The sequence below is a fragment of the Stegodyphus dumicola genome, chromosome 2, assembly GCF_044657685.1.
Source record: "Stegodyphus dumicola isolate Sdum_Otavi_A_Nest chromosome 2, ASM4465768v1".
In the NCBI taxonomy this organism is placed as follows: Eukaryota; Metazoa; Arthropoda; class Arachnida; order Araneae; family Eresidae; genus Stegodyphus; species Stegodyphus dumicola.
In genome coordinates this window covers 66,272,947-66,295,892 of record NC_140769.1, presented here as the reverse complement: position 1 = coordinate 66,295,892, position 22,946 = coordinate 66,272,947, and the positions used below count along the sequence as shown (strand labels likewise).

The window sequence follows — 22,946 nt, the reverse complement described above, 5'->3', positions numbered from 1 at the left end:
TTTTAAAATTAAAATGAATTTACCAAATAAAACTGAGTTGAATTAATTAAAATATTTTTAAACTTCATGCTTTATTAACTTGTGTTATACAAAAATACTCTTTTTATATAAGTATTCAATTATATATACATCCTTTGAACTAATACTCTGAATTTTATATTCACGAGGCAGGTTTATAAACACTGCACATCACATTGTATGATTTGAGGCAGGTTTATAAGCACTGCACATCACACTGTATGATTTTACACCATATAATGTTTTTTCACTAAATACACAAAGAATATATAGAAATTGCATGCTTACTTTTTTTTTTTTTTTTTTTATAAAAAAGTAAATTATTTCAGTGCATACAAAACCTCATATTTCGCTTTAGAAACTTAGTCACAAAATTACTATTATACACCATAAAGTTGAATTTTGATTATTATTATCTTTTTTTTTTTTTTTTTTTTTTTTTGAGATGAAGGTTTGGTTTACTTGATTATGGCAAAGCACTCAATGGCTATCTGCCTAAAGGGATGGATGCCTTCATAGAGGATTTTTGTAGGGAAACTGGCACAGAAGGAAAAACACGAAAATACTCATGAAAGAGCCCATTTGTAGGATTCGAACCTCGGATTTAATTAAGTGTTCAGCGGCTTTACTACTCACCTGCTGGTGGTCTTCAAATGAAGGAATGCTGATTAAATTTACATTATCAATTACATATCTAGTTTATTTTATGTTTTACTTTTATCATTGAGCAAACTGAGTAAATAATTTTATAATGTGTGATACAACTGTGAGAAGTAAAAATTTGTTATAACTTCTACTATGTTTTAGTAATTCAAAATAAGGATCCTTTTCTTCTTGATATAAAGATATAAAAGTTTTCTGGAAGCATTAAAAATTAAGTAAAATTTCAAGTACACTATAAGAAATTATGATAATTGTTTAATTTTTTTTTTTTATGTTTAAAAAATAAAAATTACTCCATTTTCACTATGTCATGCAACATTAGAAACTTTAGTCTCTGACATATCTAAATTATTCAAATTCATTAAAAAGAGAGACAGCAAGTAAATTTTGGTTTATTGATTTAATCAATAAATTTTTACACCTCTTTTCCCATTCATTTCATTGCACCTTTCGGTATGCCATCAACCAATAGACAGCCAATTAAAAATTCAGAACTATCTTTCAAATTTGCATGATCAGATTCATTATTATTTAATATTAAGGAATTTTTTACGTTTTGCAAAATATTTATTTCTTTTGCTGTGTTTTATGATATGTATAAAAAAACACTTTCAGTGTCCAAATAAAAGGGTGAAATAGTTTTTATTAGATTAGCTAGTTTAAGTATTTCAACGAATTACTCAATAATTATATAACAGGAAAGTGAGACCCTAAATGTGATGGATATAGTTTATAATCAAGAATTTTATGCATATAGTAAATGAAACAGTTAAGAAGTATGACAAAATGCATCTGATTTTTTACTGCTATATTTAGTTGTTTCAAAACTTATTTACAAACAATCTGTTATAAGCAGAGTGTTGAAAGAACAGAGATAATGAATTTAACTCTTCGACTACTAACAGCACATATATGCCCCATTAAAAGTTTAAAAATTACTGCTGGGTTAAAAAATACTTAAAATATCCATGAATGCTGGGGATCATCTTCCAACGGTTGGAAAATCAAGATACTGCACTACTCGTTGTACACAAATCAACAAGAAAAACAAATCTGAAGAAAAATATAAATTGCCCAATGTGAAACATTTGGTTCTGCAAAGAATGTTTTTTACCCTGTACCATATGATGCAGATCTATTTCATATAATAAAGTTTCCCAGAATAATAGGTGTGCTTAAGGTAAATAGACCACCACATGTGGGACATATGTATCTCACCATTAACTATGGCTAGGACATTAATGTCCCAGCCTTTGGCTTGAAAACCATTTGTCAAAAAAATCCCAAATGCTAAATTTACCTTATATATGACATTTTGTTTACTTGGATAGAAAACAGGGTAATTTTTTTAAAACTTGTAGTTAAAGGGTTAAGAGAAATACATTAAACACTGCTGCTGCTTAAGATAACATTATTTCATTTGCTTCTTATTTTAACTCTTTGTAATGTAAACATGAAATTTATTCGAGAGTAAACTGATAAAAAAAGATTCGAAGACAACATTTTAAAAAGCTCTTTTCAAATTCAATGGAAAAACTGCATGTGAAAGAAATGATAAGCATACACATTGCTTTTAAATAAACAAAATATTGTATGAAAAAGAGGGTACCATCTATTATAAAACTAGTTAACTAAGGAAATTTGGAAGATCGCCAGTTGGGACAATACCAATTATTCAGCTTAAATTTAATAAAAAATTCTTTTTTACGACAATGATAATATTTCTACACAGTATGGTATGAGTCAGTACGAACTATAACAAAATTGGTGAACTTTTGGCAATGAAAAATTTATAAACAAATCATCAAAAGTACAAGAAAGTAACAAAATTACCGTCTACTAGGAAATGTCCTAGGTTATCGGCTTCCATTTCTATAGTACAAGACCTTAAACTACAGCCATTGAATTTTGAAACTTTTTTGTGGTTTTCTGAAAACTTGAAAAATTGGAGCTAATTCCATTTTGGAGCAGACACTTCAACTAGAAAAATTTCTGCATAACATGGCATCCCTGTAACACTATTTTTCTTGTACGTATTTCGAAACAAGGTTCTCAGATTTGAAATTAAACACTTAAATATCAAGTCTTCTACTAAAATCAGTTACTTTAAAATAAGCACTTCAAGATTGTAATGACCCTCCCTTCATTTACAATCGTAACACGTCATCATCCCAACACAGAGAGGATTAGAAGATTTTAATAAATCAAAGGACTTTACTATCTCCCATAGCATTCATTAACCATGGTTATAAATAAAATAGACGGAAGAAAATGGCACTAAAGCGCTGATTCTAAAGTAACAGACTATAATACATGTTCTCATTTATGATATTTATCATTCCTCCATAAGGGCAATTGTTTGTCAGCAAAGCCAAATATTAAATTAGAGTAGAATTTTGTAGTAGCACACAACTTAATTTTCATATTGTATTGTTGCATTACAATAGCAGCAGAATTTAATAGTTCTGGGCCACCTCCCAATTTTTCACTTAGCAACTATCATTAACCACTTGCGCTATGACTAAACTTCACACTTGCAGTGCAGTGCGCTACAATATAACAAGCGGTAAAGTGTCTCATTTACGCCACTCTGCATCTGTGAGTGAATCCAGAGCTGTAATTCGAGAAATAAAAAATCTTGTTGTTAGGCGACATGCGCACCACATTATTTTCATTCTTGTGATAAATGCCTATCGACGTGGTGTTCATATGTCGCTCGCGGTTTGAGACAAAAGCATCTCGACGTGCATGGAATGTCTTTTTAGCGCAAGTGGTTAATAAGGCAGAAATGAGATTCACCATTAAACACTGTCCCAATTAAGTTTAATTTGGTAATAAATTTTTCTTCATATTTTTATATCTTACACATATGTAATGATTTATTTTTGTTGTAGATAACTTGATATTTGATTATAGCTTCATTAGAAATGCACCAATTCACTTTTTAATCATTTCCGCCCTAAAAAAAAAAAAAAAAAAAAAAAAAAAAAAAAAAAAAACGCTGCTAAGTAGGTGACTGAAAATTGGGTTGTAGTGGATGACTGGATGGAATTTTAGAAGCATGACAAGTTTGGTAGTTAAACATAATTTAATTTTATGTGATGAATTTCTTGGCACATATTCTCTTAACTGGAAGAAAATTAGGGGTGCTATACACGTCCCAAAATTATAGATACATATTTATATTTCAAATAAAGGAGAATACCTAGCACAGGCTAAACAGCACTCTGCCAGCAGGAAGGCAAAGTGGTGAAAGAGAAGGCATAATCAGTTGCGCTACTGTTTATAAGCTTAGCAAGTCTTTGTTTTAAACCTGAGCAGCAAATGGACAAAAGTTTACAGCAATGCAGATACTGCGGGGAAATTAACATGCCTTGAAGGCATTGTGTCTTAATTCCAATTAATAATTTAATGGTCTATTGTCAATTTGTTCCAATTAAGTTTTAATTTGTTAATAAATTTCCATCATTTGTTGCATGTGTATGAGTTTATTATAGACTGAATGCACAAGTTCAATAAAAGGTTAATAAAATTTATTTTTATCAAAAGAAATATAACGTAATGCTGGAATTTTCCTCAGAGATATTTGCATAAGTGTTTACAATATCACAGAATATAATCAGTAGCTATACTTCCCTACTAAAAACATTAGAATACAATGCAATGCAAAGAGAAAGTTAATCAGATCTTGCGCTAAACTCGCAAAAAATAACAACAGCAGCTAATAAACAACTGAGCTCAGATGTCTTCCAGCTTTAAATACGAGGGCCATCCAGGAAGTAGATTACGTTTCCGTCTGTGTCCGCTAGGGGCGGGGCTAGCGCGGCCATCTTGGGGTCAGAGCGTTGCAGAGCTCAGTCTGCATCTAGCCGTGCTAGTGAGAGGTTCGTGCTGTGCTCCGTTCAGATACTGTGACGGTTTGAAATGTCTGCGTTAATTGAAAATCCCGCGAGCTGCGAGGTGCGCTCAGTAATAAGGTTTCTGACTGCAAAAAACTGTAAACCAATAGAAATCTATCGGCAGCTTCGTGAAGTGTATGGGGACAACATTATCACTGAAGGTGGAGTGCGTCAGTGGGTCATAAGATTTCAAAATGGCCGAACCAATGTTCACGACGAAGATCGAAGTGGGAGCCCCAGCATAGTGACCGCCGAACTTCTCGAAAAAGTCGATGCTAAAGTCCGTGAAAATCGAAATTTCACAATAACGGAACTTTCTTTGAGTTTTCCACAAATTTCGCGAAGTTTGTTGCACGAAATCATCAGCGAAAAGCTTGGTTACCACAAGTTTTGTGCAAGATGGATTCCAAAAATCTTGACAGAGGACCACAAAAATCAGCAAATGGCTGCAGCGTTGAACTTTTTGGACGCTTACCATAAGGATGGTGACTCTTTACTCGATCGCATCGTTACTGGTGACGAAACATGGGTGAAACATGTGAACTGTGAAACGAAATTGCAATCAATGCAGTGGGGGCACACAAGTTCTCCCCAAAAACGAAGTGGTTGAAGGCGCAGGCGGCCGAATTTTTCGACGAAGGAATTTCCAAGCTCGTACATCGCTACGATAAATGCCTTAATTTGTATGGTGACTATGTAGAAAAGTAGTATTTGAGTGTGGCTTTCATCTGTATATAATAAAATTTGTTTCCTATACTTTGTTTATTTTTTTATTCCAAAACGTAATCTACTTTCTGGATAGCCCTCGTAGTTTGTAACCGGCCATGCAAGATAGGTCTAGCATTTTCTACTTTTCAAGATTTCTGAAAAGCAATAAGAGGATGTAATTATGGTTACAACTAACACGGTAGTCAATTATGTTTATTCACTTTCAATACAAATTACCAAGATATCAATTTATTCAATGTTAAATGCACTTGCTCCTATATTTTTATTTTTCCGGCATAGCTTTCTCTTAATATTTGTCTCATGCTGCACTGCATGGGGAAATACAACAATTTTAATTACAATTCTATTAAAATATCTAATTAAATACAAAATTAGTAACAATATTTTTATATTTTACATATCCCCCCCCCCCAATTTTCAATCAGAAAACAAATGGATGGCTTTATGATATAATTTAGAAATACTAATAGAATATCATTCTGTAAATAAAATTTATAGTCCAGTCTTAAAATCTGGAGAAGGCGTAGTTATAACTGTCCATCCCTTCATAGGAGGCAACAGCGGCCACCTATTAGGTGCTTCCATAACGAAATGGTCACCACTTCCAGCTCTTGTAAAGGTGGAAGGCTGATGGCTATTAAATCAAGCTCACAGCCATTACGGAAGAAAATTCATTTAACTTTTTTGCTTCAAGTATAAAGATGTCTAAGCATGGTTCTAATTGGAATACCAGTCTCTGGACTAGCAAAATAACAACCCTATGCCATTCATTATATGAATGAAATTTAGTCTCAATCTGTATTTTTCATATTGGTGGGCTGGCATCAAAGGCAATCACCCCAAAATATAATTTTACTGGAAGCTACTTTCAGCCAATTCTTGTGAAATTAATGCTGTTGGAGCATTCCAAGTTCCCTACATACTCTACAGAATGTCAACAGTTGCCCGGCTGCTACTACATGCCTTCAGATGCATCAATCTAAATGTTCTGATGCTCATCAAGATGTCCTATACCCCTGATGATTCACATGCTTTTCAATACATCATCTCTAAATCCTCTGCCAACTGAAGAATGGTGATGTGATTTAGATGTAACACAACTAGGGAAGACTGACTACATATACTACGGTTAAAAAAAGATCTTTGTTATCAACTTCCTTTAACGAGTGGTGATTGTGGGACATGCTTCAACTACCCATTTACTTTTTTTCTCATCATTGTGATGTCCCAAGATCAATAGATAATTGATGTCCCACTTTATTATTATAAAACATAACATTTCAAAGAAAGAAATTTTTATAATGCTGTTTAGGTATGAAAATAAATACTCTTTGCCAAAAATCATTTTTGCATTAAAAATAACAATAAAAAGGAATTGCATAATTCTTACTGTAGCATCAAATGTTTGACAAAATTCTTTAAACGACGTGAGGGTTTCACCTAATTTCACATCTGGATGTTTACAGTTTAATAGTACACTCAAGATTGCTTGAGTTGCACATGCATTGTTGATGACCTGAAATTAAATGAATATAAAAATAACAAATCATCTTTGTAAGCATTACTTTAACGAAGAAATTAAAACATACTCAATAACTACTAATTACAAAAGAAAAACATTTTAAAATATTTATAGATATATTTGTTATGAAAATTAGAATCTCCAAATTATAAAATTCTTTAAAAAACAATTATTTATTTTGGGGGTAAAAATTATATCAAGTCCACAATCAAGTTAAGAATTAGGTGATGTTATCTACAAAAGTCTGAACTGTAGACAATAAAGAACAATTTAAATTACGATTTGCTGGCAGCTACATTGTGTTTTAACTTGACTTGGGGCCCAGCTCAGGTTACGCTTCACAAAAGTATTAATTGAGTCAAGCTTTGCTCTAATATTACTAATTGCTGAATCCACTATTTACTACTACTTTCTTTCTTTACCTTACTGTTAATATCTACTAGCTGTTAAATTATTATGTTTAAATTTAGTAAAGCTGTGATTTTTAAAGTATATGAAGGTACCTTTAAGTGAATTCCCAGCTATTTTTATAAATAAATGGCTGATATATTTGATTTTAGAATGCAACTAAATAATATTTTGCAATTTCGTACATTTCAGTGGTGCAAATATTCGAAGTTCAAACTTCTAATTTATTGGAATATACCTTTTTTCATATATTCATATTTCATATATATTTCATAATTCTGCACCCGAAGAATATCACTAGCCCAATTATAGAAAATTTACATGACTACACACTTTAGCCTAAAAAGAAGACAACTTCAATGGGCTTTTTGTTTCATTTATTTGGTAGTTACAAATAATATTCTAAAATTTATTTCAAAAAATAATTCACAAACCTTGTTTACATGTGCGAAAATTTTGTGTAATAATTATATTTACTGATTCACAAGCACATTTGTTGTGATATAAGTTAGAAATCTGAATGCTGCATTAATAATTTGCATATCATTATCCATAGATTTACTTAATTATCAATATATTTAAAAGAGCAGCATTAGATATTTTATTACGTAGTAGCAATGGATATATTTATCTTAATTTCAAATAGATATTAAAAAAGGTTGATGGCATATTCTGTTACTAATTTTCTTTTCATACACATCTCTTAAAACTACTAGTCAAATTAGTTATTACTCATGAAATTATTTAGATTAACTTTCAATAATCTTTGTTACACTTCTAGAGCAAGCAGATGGTAGTTGAAAGGATATGCCAATTACTTAGCAAACCCTTCCATTTATTTCAAATCTACCTCTTGTTCTGTGCTCTCTTTCATTTGAATCACTATTCTTTTGTGCATCAATATTACTAATAATATATTTAGCCCATGCAGAATTTTATATTCCTATTTAAAATTTATTTTTAACCAAATTTTCACTGAAAGGATTGTACACTAAATTTTGCTACCTTTTTCTACTTTAAATATATTACCCCCAGAATTTTACGATTTTTTTTCATTTCCATTTTCATTCATTTAAACAACATTCTAAAAATTATTGCATTATAAAAACTCTTTTAAGAAAGAAAACTGATTTTATGCACTTTTGTATTAACGGTATACATTAAAGTACCTCAAAATTTTATTTTTTTGGATGAAAAATGTTCTTAAAAGAATTATTATTTTTTGGATCACTTTGTTATCACATTACACTGATTTCTGCATATCTAGAAATCTAAATACTACAATTAAATTTATTCATCGTATAATAATCTATTAAAAATATAATTCAAAATTAACTACATTTAATACATATTTTTTTGTCCTGTAAAGATGTTCAGATTAAAAAAAAAAAAATTTCACCTGTTTAGCAAAAAATATCTTATCAAGTCGACTGTCTTGCACAATGGTACCCGATGGCTCATCACCTTGAAACCATTTGAACAAAAAGATTAAGCCATGAACGGGCCTATAAAAGTATAAAAGGTTGTTTACATTCAAATAATACAAATGCAGTTTCTAACATAAAAGTACAGTGAAAAGCAACTGATGAATTTCTTTATTTTTTCCCATTTATATTTTAAATTAGTACATAAATTCACTGCTTCTAAAAATATAAAAAGTTATCAAAAATCTATATAATTAAACAATAAATATGTACACTCTTGTGCAGTTGCACGAGAAGGAATTGCAAAGGAAATAAGTTTTTAGGAAGACTGGAAATAAATATGTACCGTATATTCTGGTGTGTATGTGCACTGTCGTATAACATGTACCTATATTTTTTAACTACATTTTTAATTTGTATATTCACCATATAATGCAGACTTTTTTTTTACCAAATGCATCATAACAGTCTAGAAATAGCATGCAAGTGTAAAAAACAGCATAGAATGAAATTACTCCCGACATAATTAAAAAGTCATTTTAAAAATGTATTATATTTAACGGCGTAGATGGAACAGAAGATAATCATTTATTTATAGATCAGAATTACAGTGAGGTAAAGATGAAGCAGAATTCAATAATATAACACAAGACGAATATACAAACTTTTCCTGTTATCTGATAATGAAAATTTTTTTAATTCATAGGATGTTCTGGCCAAGTTCTAGTGGGAATAGGTTGAGCATCCATCCTACAGCCTGGACATATCGCCCTGAGAATTCCATGTGTCTGGTCTGCTAAAAAAAATCTCAAAGGGAAGTGCTTCAATTTGAACAATGAACTGAAGGTGACAGTGAAGAACTGGCTCCTGTTACAGCTGCAGGAATTATGGAAACAAGAAATACTTTAGCTTGTGAAACAGTGGGATAGTTTTGCTCAGACCTCTGGTGATTACTTGTGAATAAAGACTTCAATTATACCCACAGTGTCATTTCAAACATTTTCTTTTGAACATCCCTCATATTATTTCAACTATCAGAATAAGGTGAATAATTTCTTCTCTTGGCATGGTTAATTATCATTTTTTATATGTATAGGCTTTCATACATTTAAACAAATACAGCCAAAAGTCGTTAATTCGGACACCCATAATCCGGAATGATCTATAATCCGGACCTCAAAGCTACATACTTTTTGCGCATGCGTCGGACCTTTACGGCTGCGAATATGCGTGTGCACAAAATACGTTTACGAATGCGCATTTAATGTATAACAGACGGTATAAGCTAAGCTAAAATTATCTAATTCAGTTAATGTTGCAGATTGCGTTGTTCCTTAATCTTCAAATTGGATTCGGCTTATTATTTTTTGCAGACTGTTAGAGCAATTTTATAAAAGTAAGCTTAAACTTTCGATTACGTCAAATAGAATTTCTGATATATATTTACTAATATGTTAAACAAAAAGTGGAATTGCTGAAAAAAATGGATAAAGGCATATCCTTTGTTTATCTAAACTTTGTTTATCTTTAACGTGGCGGTGCGCAATGAATTGGAAGTTGATCTGTTAGCACTATCTTTATCTTCAGAGCAGATGTTTTTATTTTACTTGGCTTATAATTCCTTATTAAATGTAGTATTTCATCTTGATGTACTCCATCTTTGATATGATTTAAATCAAATTCCTCGTCATTATAATTCGCTTCAGATAGCGAAGAAAGTGACAGAAGTTATTGAAAACGAAAAAATTTCGATTGACAAATTAGTCGGTATTCTCGACACAGCAATTATAGGACTTGAACAGCGGAACATTGTAACTGAACAAGAAATTATGTCTGTCTATAGAATTAAAGAGAATGTATTATCGCATAAAAAATGAAGCAACTTAAACAACTTACATTGAAAGAAATGTTTAATAAAGTAAACAAATAAATATTAAGTTTTTTTTTTTTTTTTTTTTTGTAAATTTTGATACCCTTTAGATCATAATTGTTTTTTATTTCATAAATTACAGTTTCATATTTTTAATTTTATAATTTCTGCATGCCATGTTACCAGTCAATGCGACGCATGCGCAGAAAGTATGTAGCTTTGAGGTCCGGATTATGGGTGTCCGAATTAACGACTTTTGACTTAATTTTGTTGGGCTACCAACATTACCGGAACTTCTTTTTAGAACGCTATGAATACAAGCATTCCACAGGGAATTCTTCCAATCTATAACAGTTTCTTTAGCCATACTTAGCTGACCATACCATATACATACCATGCTATGGCAATCACATTTCTCCCCTCAAAAACTTACTGTAATGCATTACTATTCAGCATGTTACTCCTCTAAGTGTGATATGTGTTAATGATAGCAATTAAATATTATAAGAATACTTCTTTCTCTATGTTGAAAGTGTTTTATAATTTGTTCAGATAAAAAGTCAAGAATCAGTTTGAACACTATATTTTGATTATTAGGGAACATAATAATACAGGGTTCGGCAGGAAAACTACTTTATTTTAAAAATGAATAACACAAATAGTATAAGCGATATCAGTTTAATATTTTTTTAAGTTATAGAGATACACTTAAAGTTTTTTTATTATGGATTAAAAATAATATCATTACAGTGATCTCTGTTCTGGTTAATGCATCGATATAGTCGAATTTTGAAGTTTCTTTCCACTTTTACCAGCATATCAACAGGTATGTTGTGCATAGCAGCTAGAATATTGTTCTTCAGATGAGACGACAGAAATTTCAGATAGCCCTACAAAAAGAAAGCATATGGGGCTAAATCAGGCAAGCGCACTGGCCACTGAAGATCGCCCCGTAAGGAGATAAGGCGTCCATGAAAATGCTGTTCAAAAAACCATGGTCCAATGATGCTTATTCTGGACAATGCACACCAAACAGTCACATGTTCTGTATGGAGGGGCTGCTTATGAAGTTCTCAGGGATTCGTGCCACTCCAGTATCGCATATGTTTTGTTTATTCCCACAACCAGAAAGACGAAAATGAGCCTCATCGCTAAAGAACACAAGGGCATCATGTGGCATATTGTCAAAAACGGCTTCGCATGCATTTTCTCGTGAAAGAAAATCACGTGGATCAAGTTTTTGCACCACTGGCAATTTAGATGGACGAAAATGCAGTATGTTGAATAATATGACTCCACGGTGAACACGTGCTCCTGTCTTGTCTGCTGCATGATCGGTACTAAACCTACATTAACTTTAAAACTTTACGCACCACTCTTTTCAACGAGCACCACCCCATCTTCTTGGAATAAATGTCGCTAGATGGCGCGCATTTCAAAAAAGAAAATTCCCCTGCCGCACCCTGTATAATATGACTTAATGCAGTTGTGTATCATGTAAATAATGTTCACAGTACAGTAGAATCCTGTAAACTCGAATTAATGTGGACAGAGAGACTGTGGAGTTTCCGAAAAGTTGAGGTTTAAGGAATAAGGACTTTTCAAAACCTGTAAATTACTCTTAACATTAACAGCACAATATTGGACATGGAAAAGTACAGCATCCAATTAAATGTGTGATTTTTTTATGTCAAGTTCTAGCATGATAGAAGTCATAAAAAGAACAAATACCCTAAGATAATTGAGTAAAAAACTTATTACAAAAATGAATGTAGAGTCATTAGGTATTTTTGGAAGCAGGAAAGATGAAAAATTCGCAACGCCTTTGCCAAGAATCGGACCACGGACCTCTGAAATGCCGGCTCAATGTGCCGACTAGTATATTACGAAGGCACGTTAGGAAGACGGTAGAAATACCTTATATACTCCCCCTTTTAAAGGGTGACTCGGGTTTTTAGGGGACCCAATTGCCAAATCCTGGGTGTGAAGAATCATCATCCACAACTCTTTTAATTCGGGTGCCACTGTAGAGACATTAGGTATTTTTTGGAAGCAGGAGAAATGAAAAATTAGTAAACGCCTTTGCCGGTAATCAAACCGGGGACCTCTAAAATACCGGCCCAGCGTGCAGCAGAACCACTACTCCACAAAGGCACACTAGGAAGGCGGGAGAAATACCTTACATGAAGGAACATTATTAGTAGTTCCTGGTAGAAAAATATTGTGTGATGGTAAATTGCCTCTCACACTCATTCTGTCGTCATGCAGTCATTCTGTTCCATAGGCGATGGAGAAACAAAATGTCCATACCAGATGCACCTTGCTCCTCAATGTAATGGAGCATTCCTTCAGTCCTTCACTACGGGTTATCATTTAAGCTTTTCCATTGTCTTCAGTCTCTTCGTTTTCTGATTCATCTTCATTTTTATCTACATTGTCTTCTAGTGCAACTATTTCTGCATGCCCTAAAATTTCACAATTTTCATCTTGTCCCAACATCACTAACTTCATCATTAATTTCATTTCTATTGTCATGTTAGCTTGTTTTTCTTTTTTTTTTTGGGGGGGGCGACGACACTTTCACTTCACAGAATATCAAAAGTTCCCAAAAATATGTAACACTTATATGCTTGGCTGTGAATTGAGGAACCATACCTGTAGTGAACTGGTGTGCATTTAGTTTGCAATAAAATGCAGTCACAAAAGTTCAGACAAGTCTCCTAACATTTCGCAACAACACAAAGGAATTTGACCCAGCCACTACCTAACTTTCTTCGTATCCTCAAAAGAAGCAAACAGCATTGTCAAGTACAGTCAAAAGTCTTTAATCCGGACTCATTGGGACTTCGGCGATTCCAGATTATCGGTTTTTCTGGATTATAGATCATCAGTTTAAATCTGGTAAGATGGTAAGATCATCAGTTTAAATCTGGTTTCTGTTACAGAAATTATAAAATTAAAAATATGAAACCATAATTTATGAAATAAAGAGCAATTATGATCTAAAGGGTATTAAAATTTACAAAAAAAATGCTTAATATTTATTTGTTCATTTTATTAAACATTTCTTTCAACGCGTGCATGCGTAAAGCACACATTATGCATAGTCGAAATTAGAAAATTGCAACCAGAAAACTATTCAATGTGTATTCGTGATATTTATAATGACGAGGAATTTCATTTAAATCATATTAAAGACAAGAGTACATCGAGATGAAATACTACATTTAGTAAGGAATTATAAGTCAAATAAAATAAAAACATTTGCCCTGAAGATTAGGATAATGCTGACAGATCAATTTCCCGTTCATTGTGCGACACGACATCCGCCCCCCACCCCGCAGAGCATCGTGAAATTCATAAACAGATTTCAGAATGGTTAGAGAAACAAAGGATATGCCTTTATCCATTTTTTGCAGCAATTCCATTTTTTGTTGGATGGTCATCGAAAGATGCTTTTGCTTTGTAGATGCTTAGGCAGCTCCAGAATCCGAAATTCTTTTTGACATAATCGAAAGTTCAAGCTTACTTTTATAAAATTGCTCTAACATTCTGCAAAAAATAATAAGCCAGATCCAATTCGAAGATTAAGGAACAACGCAATCTGCAACATTAACTGAAATAGATAATTAGATAATTTTAGCTTAGCTTATACCATCCGTTATACATTAAACGCGCATGCGTAAACACATTATGTGCATGCATAAATGCATATGCTCAAAAAGTTTGTTGCTTTCAGGTCCGGATTATAGATCATTGCGGATTATGGACGTCCGGATTAAAGACTTTTGACTGTATTACAACATATTTTGAAATTTGTTAAGCAGTTCTAAGAATTAATGGAGCAATGCGAAAACGGCAAAAATTATAGAAAAAGAACACACAAATTTTTTAACAGAACAGGAAAGACGTACCCTTAAATAATAATTATATATACTGTATGTAATATTTGCTCTGTTTGGCCTACAGATATTTTTAAAAAGTTTCTAAAAAGTTGTTGAGTTATACACAATGTTGAGATATCGGGAGTCGAGTTTGCAGGATTCTACTGTATCACTAAAAATAGAAATATATACAGCATAGATTTTAGCATAGGTCCAATATTTTTTAATACTTTGTATGCCTGTGAAATGGAAATCTCCGACATACACTATCATGAAATCACTTCTGCTTAGGACTAACCACCCTCAATATGTATTGCTTGATCTGTTGTATACAAATGCTGAATATTGGAACTTAAGGCATATTATCAACATCTTCAGTCCTTCTTGATATTACTAAACCTCTGAAGTGCAAATTATTGGTCTAGGTTTTCAGTGGCCAAAAGTTGATGAAGTCAAATTAAACACAATTCAGGTATCTCTGTTCATCTGTAAGTTATAATATAAAATAACAAATCTGATGTAGACACCACAGCACTTCCTTGTACAGCCTATTAAATTATACTCATTTTTTGCTGCATTTCATTTAAACTTATTACCTCAAATTTCATAAGAGATGTATTTCTCATTCAATTAATTCAGTTTTCACTTTGCTGCAAAACAAAATATGTGAAAACATAAAACACCAAATACAGTTAAAAACAGTTAAATAATAATTTTTATAATTAAAATTAGAGTTTCTAAGCACAAACAAGCAATTCAGCCAGCATCCAGGAAGACACATTTTTCAGTGCACAAAACTGAAAGTTCACTTTTGGTCCCATTTGGCAAAAAGACACAGATGTTGGTGCAGAAAATGATTTCATTCACTAACTACTAAGAGTTTCAGATGTGAACACAGGGCGGCTTCATTAGGCTTAGTACTACTTAAACAACTTTTATATTGTTGCTAATTCTAAAACTATTGCATGCAGATTAACTAAAGGCATAAAATTCTTAACTAGAATATTAGAACAATATAATTCAATCATGGATAAAGAAGATTGCAAATAAAAAGGGAGGTGCATATCTACATGTTACAGTAGTCCCATATACAAAATTTCAACGCTCGGAGGCTACTTGTTTTTTGAGTTATGAGAGATACATACATACATACAGATGGCAGAAAAAAGAGCTCTTCTGAATCCATTTCAAATCCCTTTCACAATCCGTTTTGGGAAAAAGAATCCTTTATTCTGTCTGTATGTACAGATGTAATGCAAAAACATCCTTCAAATGGAATCAAAAGTGGTCAAAATGGGTGTTTCTGTTAAAATATGATTATGATAGCCATTTTTTTTTTTTTTTTTTTTTTTTCAATTACAATACTTCTCTTTATTTCATATAAGAAGCCAAAAAGGATGGACAATAGCATCTAGTTAAAAGTCTATAGCAAGAAAACATAGCCCTTTTAAGTCATAATACACACAGCACAAAAGTTCTCTCATCAAATGCCAATCCACAATTTTTCCTAGTTTTATCAGATTGTAATTTTTCTAATTGTACTCATTATGCAAGTGCACAAGTACAAATACGACTTTTCTGCTTGCTCCCTAATCTTCCAACTTTCACAATTTTATGTCAAATGATTACATGTATTGTATTCATCTGTCAAATTCAAAATTGCACAGTATTTTTCCTTTCAGATGTTGATAATGTTTCCAACTTACATTAAATAACAATAGTTTGGGAATCTTATTAAAAAAGTCACGAAAAACACACATTTGCACCAGATAAGTAACTTTTACCTTTCCACCTGTAAAAAATTGCCTAATTTGTGGCAAAGTGGTTGTGCTAATACATAGGGACACCAAAAATATAAACATTTTTTCATACATATTTGGCATTACTTCCAATGTAACATATAATGAATATCAATATTTGTTGCAAAACATTTCAAAACTTTTTGAATGATAATATCATACATTACTATTTTATTTTTAAATTGGAGTATACATTTGTTATTGATGCATGCAAATTTCAGACATTTTCTTTTACATCTAAAATAACATATTTAGAAGTTTCTTAAAAATAATATATATATTAGCCACAATTTTTAAAAATGTAAGTTTTTAAATAATTTTCTTACATACATACTTTATTTTTTCAAAACTTTCAGCATCTAAACTGTATAATTCTTCTACTTGAACTCCTGTCACACCTAAAGAGTGTAAATAAAAGATAATATGAGAAAATGTAAGCAAAAAACGGTACTTTTCTGTTTCCCCGGTGTAAATCTCACCAAGCAGACTTTATTGGCGACAACACACAGTATATACATAAAAAATGTTAACAAATGTAAGTTCTAAGAATTTTTTATTTTGAAGGCATGAACATTTTAATATCGCTTAAAATTTTGTAAAAAGACATTAATTTAAGAATTTACTATGCTTTCATGGTACAACATCCTGATTTGCCGGTTGGTATCACGTGACCCCTTACGTAAACTACACTACAAAAATATAATTCTCTCAATAATTATCTACATTAATATAAGTTAAATCTTAATTTGGAATACAAATTTAAATGCAAGAATTATTTCAATTTGTATGAATAGCTTACTCAGAAATTATGTTAAAACTGCAGTGCTTTACTTCGCTAGTGTATTCTCATTAGAATTGATGAATTTAACCCTTGACTTTGCCTTTTCTATATTTTCGCCTTCGGGTGAGTGGTGTGATTGCGTCCTAATTAATTACCACAAATGGCCTTAGAGTATAAAATTGAACTATATGGGTAAAAATTCTATGTAATTGTATGCCAGTATTGAAAGCAACTATCAATCTGATAAGAAATGGCTGCGACTTGTTTTGAAAATGAGGCATAAAAAATTACTAGCAAGGATATTTCATTTGGTATCGATTGTATCATTTTTGGGGACTTCATCGCTTACGCCGGCAAAATAGAAAAGTACCCAAAAATCATATTGCCTAATATTGTCTATCTATCCTTATCTTTTATGACTTTGTGAATTGGAATTTATGTAGACTTCAAATTGTAAGTCTTAGTTATCTTCATTGGCTTTCTTAATTTTTACTTTATTGAAATACTGGAATTTTAATAGGACTAGTCCCCTTTCATATGCCATATGGAACTCACATGTCGTCTTTTGTAAGATAGGAGGGGAAAAAACGCAGTTACAGATCAGACTTGATCTTGTTGTTGAATAATTGAGAAATATAATTCTGGAATGAATCTCAAATGTTAGTTATGTGAATTAAATCAGCATTCAAAATAAGAACACAAAGAATAACTTTTATTTATATTATTCTTATATTTTGATAAGAGAAAATGGGAAACAGAAGATCAATGGCTGTACACTTAATTTATTTTTACAATTTAGCAACTCATTTTTCAAAAATGATTTAGCAATGTTTTCATATTCCAGAGTATGTACAATTAAATTCTGTATTGTTGCCGATTTAAAAAAAACCTTCACATCAACTGCTTTCACTGCTGTAATGCAACACATTTTACTTATTCTATTTTCCATAGAAATTTATTCTATTCTGGTAGTTTGCAACAATAATTTTTTTATCATTCTACAATAAACAAAAACTCAACTTTTTTTTAGAGAAGGAAGACTTTATCTGCAATCTGGTTAGTCAAGAGTTCACTGTAAATCATACCTATTTTATTTATTACTGTATTTTCATGCAAATTATACAAATTTAGCATTATTTATTACTGTATTTTGCTTCTAAATAACACACACTTTGCATTCAAAGGGAAAGATATGACTGAATTTTCTCATACATACAAGTGCTGGCCATTTAAACTGCTATACCAGGAAGGCAGCATGCAACAAATGTCAAACTTGAATGAAAGGTACTACATGCTGGGCTATGTACATGATTAGCATTCCAGCACATGTGCATAAAACAAGCAGGAGTAATGCCCTTTACATTATATAAATGGGAAGATTACACAGCTTGTTTTTTACTAGGAAATCACATTTGAACATTTGTTATTTGTGCAAAAGTCATGAACAGTCAAAAGTCTTTACTGGACTCGTCGGGACTTCGGCGATTCTGGATTATCGGTTTTTCCGGATTATAGATCATCAGTTTAAATCTGGTAAGATGGCATGCAGAAATTATAAAATTAAAAATATGAAACCATAATTTATGAGATAAAGAGCAATTATAATCTAAAGGGTATCAAAATTTACAAAAAAAAAAAGAAGCTTAATATTTATTTGTTTACTTTATTAAACATTTATTTCAACTTGCACGTGCGTAAAGCATACATTATGCATATTCGAAATTAGAATATTGCAACCAGAAAACTATTTGATGTGTATTTGTGATATTTATAATGACGAGGAATTTGATTTAAATCATATCAAAGATGGAGTACATCAAGATGAAATACTACATTTAGTAAGGAATTATAAGCCAAATAAAATAAAAACATCTGCCCTGAAGATAAGGATAGAGCTGACAGATCAACTTCCAGTTCATTGGGCGCCGCATTTGGCACGTTATGTTTGGCTTTTACAAGAGTAAGAAGACTTGGATTTTTATAAATTTCCTTTGACTTTTTAAGTGAAAATACATCGATGTGTATATTGACAAAGTCAAGGGAATGCCGAATTTGTGTAATTCTCCGATTTTTTTAAAGTGAAAATAGGTTGATGTATACACGGATTGTGTAATTTTTAAAAACACAGCAAACAGTGGGCGATTCTGCACTTTCCTCTATTTTAGATACTTATGCATTTTGCCATCAACTATTTTCAACAATATTGCCAAAATATTCATCTCCAGTAACAGATAAGCATCACTTCATAGCAAAGAATGTTGCCTTTATCAGGGGTTAGGTTTCATAAGGTACTTCACTGTAGTTTTTTTACATTTTTCGGCTGATCTTTGGAATATGGTAACTGGTAGTTTGGCGACATTTTGGAGGCGATAAAGGTTACTACCTAGGACTTTGGTAATAATGTGAGAAGTACTTAGTTCCGATTACGCATTATTTTGTGTGAGGGAAATGAGAGATCATGAGATATGTCATGTGACATTAATGGACGAATTACAGTTCTTTAATCGGAAAGGGGGGGAAATTTGGAAAACTGTAGTACTATATTATTTTGTATTAAGCTTCATTGTGTGTTGTGTGAAATAGTGGAAGTGTGTGTGCCACGTAATGAATATTCTGAATATTAGGTAAGTTAGTATTTTTAATCATTTGAGGATATTATTTTTATGCATTGTTCTAAATGTAAGGAGTAAATAAATTAATATGACATTATTGGAAAATTGTTATTAGCAATGATTTAGTTTAAAGTAATTAGGATTGTAATCTAATTTTTATTAATTTAATGTATGTGCTTATTTATATTTTAAGTAGTGTTTTTTAATTTAATTATATTTTAATTTAATGATCGTGATTTTGTGAGTTATATGTTTGTAGTATTTTGGAATACGTTTGAGTATTTTCATGCATTTTCGTGAAATTTTTCTAATTTATGAGAAAAAAGCAGTGTACATGGATATAGTGAAGAGTGTGCGCAATGCCATTTTTGTGCAATTCTGGGATGTTTTTTTAAGTAAAAATAAGTCGACATGTACATGGTTTAGTGATATTTTAATTAAATTATAGTTATTTTGTGAATTTTATCTTTGTAGGAATTCGGTATACGTTTCAGTTGAAGTAAACGTGCATGGAAGTAATTTAAATATTTGACACTAAGTATTTGTAACCATTTGTAATGTTTGCGGTATGAATTCGTTGGTGACGTTTATAATATAATAGATAATTTAGAGGTAAACATTTTTGGATATTTTATTTATTTTATACGTGGAAATGTCCATCCTTGCAAAGGGTATATACTTTTTCGCGATCAGTTAATTTCATATATGTGCTTTTTACCGAGTTTAAAGATTCACAGATTTTTTTTTGCATTTTCGTGCAAATTTTTGTAATTTATGAGAAAATAGCAGTGTAGATGGATAAAGTTAAGAGTGTGTGCAATGCCATTTTTGTGCAATTCTGGGATGTTTTTTTAAGTAAAAATAAGTCGACGTGTAAATGGTTTATGTGTATGTGCTATTCTGAAAAACGCGCAAGGAGTTTGCGATTGTGCACTTTTTCCCAATTTTGCAGTTAATATTTGTCATGATTAAGCAGTTTTGTTACATAAAATTTCTAGCATAAGTGTAATTTTGCTAGTAGATTGGTGGAAAAAGTGTTCAGTAAATAAAAAGAAAAGAAACATGTCTTTACTTCAAAGACAAAATGGCGGCCAAAAAAAAAAAAGGGTTGCTGTAGCAGAGTTGGTCGCCAAATTTTCGCCAAGTTACCATAATCCAAAGATCAACCCATTTTTCTTGCATTTTCAAAAAGAAGGTATTAAAATTTGTGACCTGCCTTCTCCATTGCAACAAGCAGCTAAGTAGTTTCAAAATTGCAGAATATGTTGTAATGATGTGTATACTCAAAACATTTAAAGACTGTGAAGTTCATCAAAATGGTGCAATACAAGATATTGCTGAACAGTAGTGTAACAGCAGATTTGTCATAGGTGAATTTATGTGTCATTCTGATGGGATCTCTGCCAACTTTCATATGAAAATACGTAAATAAATTCTAAAAATATAAAATTACATTTACTAATAAGTTGAAGCAATCAAAAATGCATATTATAAATTTAACAAAGTATAAAACTTCCAGATATATGAAAAATATTAAAACTTGATATTTGTAACAATGAGTTTAACTTCAGTTAGGAATACTTGGACGAATTTTGACTGATTAATGGAATCTTACATGAAACCACAGGTCATTAAAAATTATACTTCACTTTTACTTCTTCCACTTTAATAATCATATTTGGCTTTTTAAATTTTAATAGAAGTGAACATACAGTTTCTATGTACATAATACAGGAAGCTATCAATAAAGAAACCCATAATAAACAATTTAAATCAGAATATACTGCTGCTTGTTTTATCTACACTGAATTTTCAATATGTTATGTCGATTACGTGAGTATAAAAATTACCACTTTAGTTGACAGCTTTTTCAATTAATAAATATCACAACATCAAAACATTTTTCTATATAAAAGTGGTAAATGGAAGATTTTCGATACTTTTTTCTGGAGCATATACTTGCAAAGAAAGGATTTCATAATAATTATAACCCACAACATGTCTATTGGATTAAACTGTTGAGTTAGAAATAAGCAATTTATTAGAAATGGCTTACCAAATCCTTTAATAAGTTCTGTAAATACACCTGGATCACTTTCTATCAAACACCATTCACCAGCTGGATTACCTGACATTTTAGAATTAAAAACCACAACAGACACGAATCAATCAAACGGAAAAAAAATGATAGACAACTGTCGAATTTTGCAACAGAAGCAGTCTTTTAGCCTGATACCGGTGAAATTAAAAAATATTTAATATTATTATATTATATCAGTCTACGTATAATTGTAGAACTTATAATCATCATTAGTCTTTATTTTTGATGCAAACAATAGTGCGCATAAAATTAGCAGAGCAACGACCTTGTGTTTGTTAGTCAAGACTCTTGGGGCGAAGTGAACCTGAGAAAATAAAAATTCCACTTCACCGGGTTTAAAATACTACGTTGTTTTTTTTAGGAAAATGAATATGAAAACGTAGTTAGAACAGACTCATATCTTTATTAACATTTTTTTAAACTCAACTGCCAGATAGTAGTATAATCAAAGTAAACAATATAATTTTGCTGCCATTTCAAAAAGGTAAATATAAAACCACATAACTGTATTCATGAAGACGACGAAGAAGATCATATTTTATTCTCGACTGTCAAGATGTAGAAATAGCTTCTTCCTAAGCAATCTGGGGGGGGAGGAGAAAGAAGAACATTGTAGTAGGAGGTGTGGGAGGGGGTGAGAAGAGAATCTTGCCCCCGCTAAAGCGGCGGCGAATGGGGGTGAGGCAATACCGACTCTACTAGTAGAGTCACAGCGATCCTTACGCAAAGTGCATTTGTTAGTTCAGCAATACAACAGCTACAACACCACATCCACTCGCTAGAGACTTGGCTGACCAAATGGAAAGTCAAAGTGAATGTCGACAAGACACATGCCATACTGTTTACTACTAAGAAGAATTTCCCGACTCACCTGCAAATGTATGGTGTGGACATTCCCTGGGTCAAGCAGGTCCCTTATCTTGGGGTGATCCTCAGTAAATCTCTTACATGGAACCCACACGTTACACATATTCTCAGGAAGTTTCGAGCTAGTAAAGTTTCACTCTTCCCCTTAATTGCTCGAAACAGTGTTCTATCTATTGATAATAAGTTGCTCATTTACAAAACCATGTTGAGTCTAATTCTTAGTTATGCATCCCCCATCTAGGCATACTCGTGCAAAAGTTTGAGAAGGCAGTTACAAGCTGCCCAAAACGGGGTATTGCGTATGATATGTAATGCCCCCTGGTACATTTGGAATAGCCAAATTCGTAAAGAGTTAAGAATAGAGGATCT

General features: G+C 31.8%; 1 protein-coding gene across 1 annotated transcript in view; it reads right to left on the bottom strand.

Moving 5' to 3' along the window:
• The window catches only part of Uch-L5 (ubiquitin carboxy-terminal hydrolase L5), a 61,345-nt gene extending 39,522 nt beyond the window's left edge, over positions 1–21,823 (bottom strand). Inside the window, exons 1-4 of the mRNA XM_035353344.2 lie at positions 21,666–21,823; positions 16,551–16,614; positions 8,639–8,744; positions 6,700–6,825 (exon numbers count right to left, since the gene is read on the bottom strand). Of these exons, the coding sequence (XP_035209235.1) occupies positions 6,700–6,825; positions 8,639–8,744; positions 16,551–16,614; positions 21,666–21,744 (375 nt within the window). The 5' untranslated portion in view covers positions 21,745–21,823. The remainder of the gene's footprint in view (positions 1–6,699; positions 6,826–8,638; positions 8,745–16,550; positions 16,615–21,665) is intronic.
• Between the last annotated feature and the right edge of the window lie 1,123 nt (positions 21,824–22,946).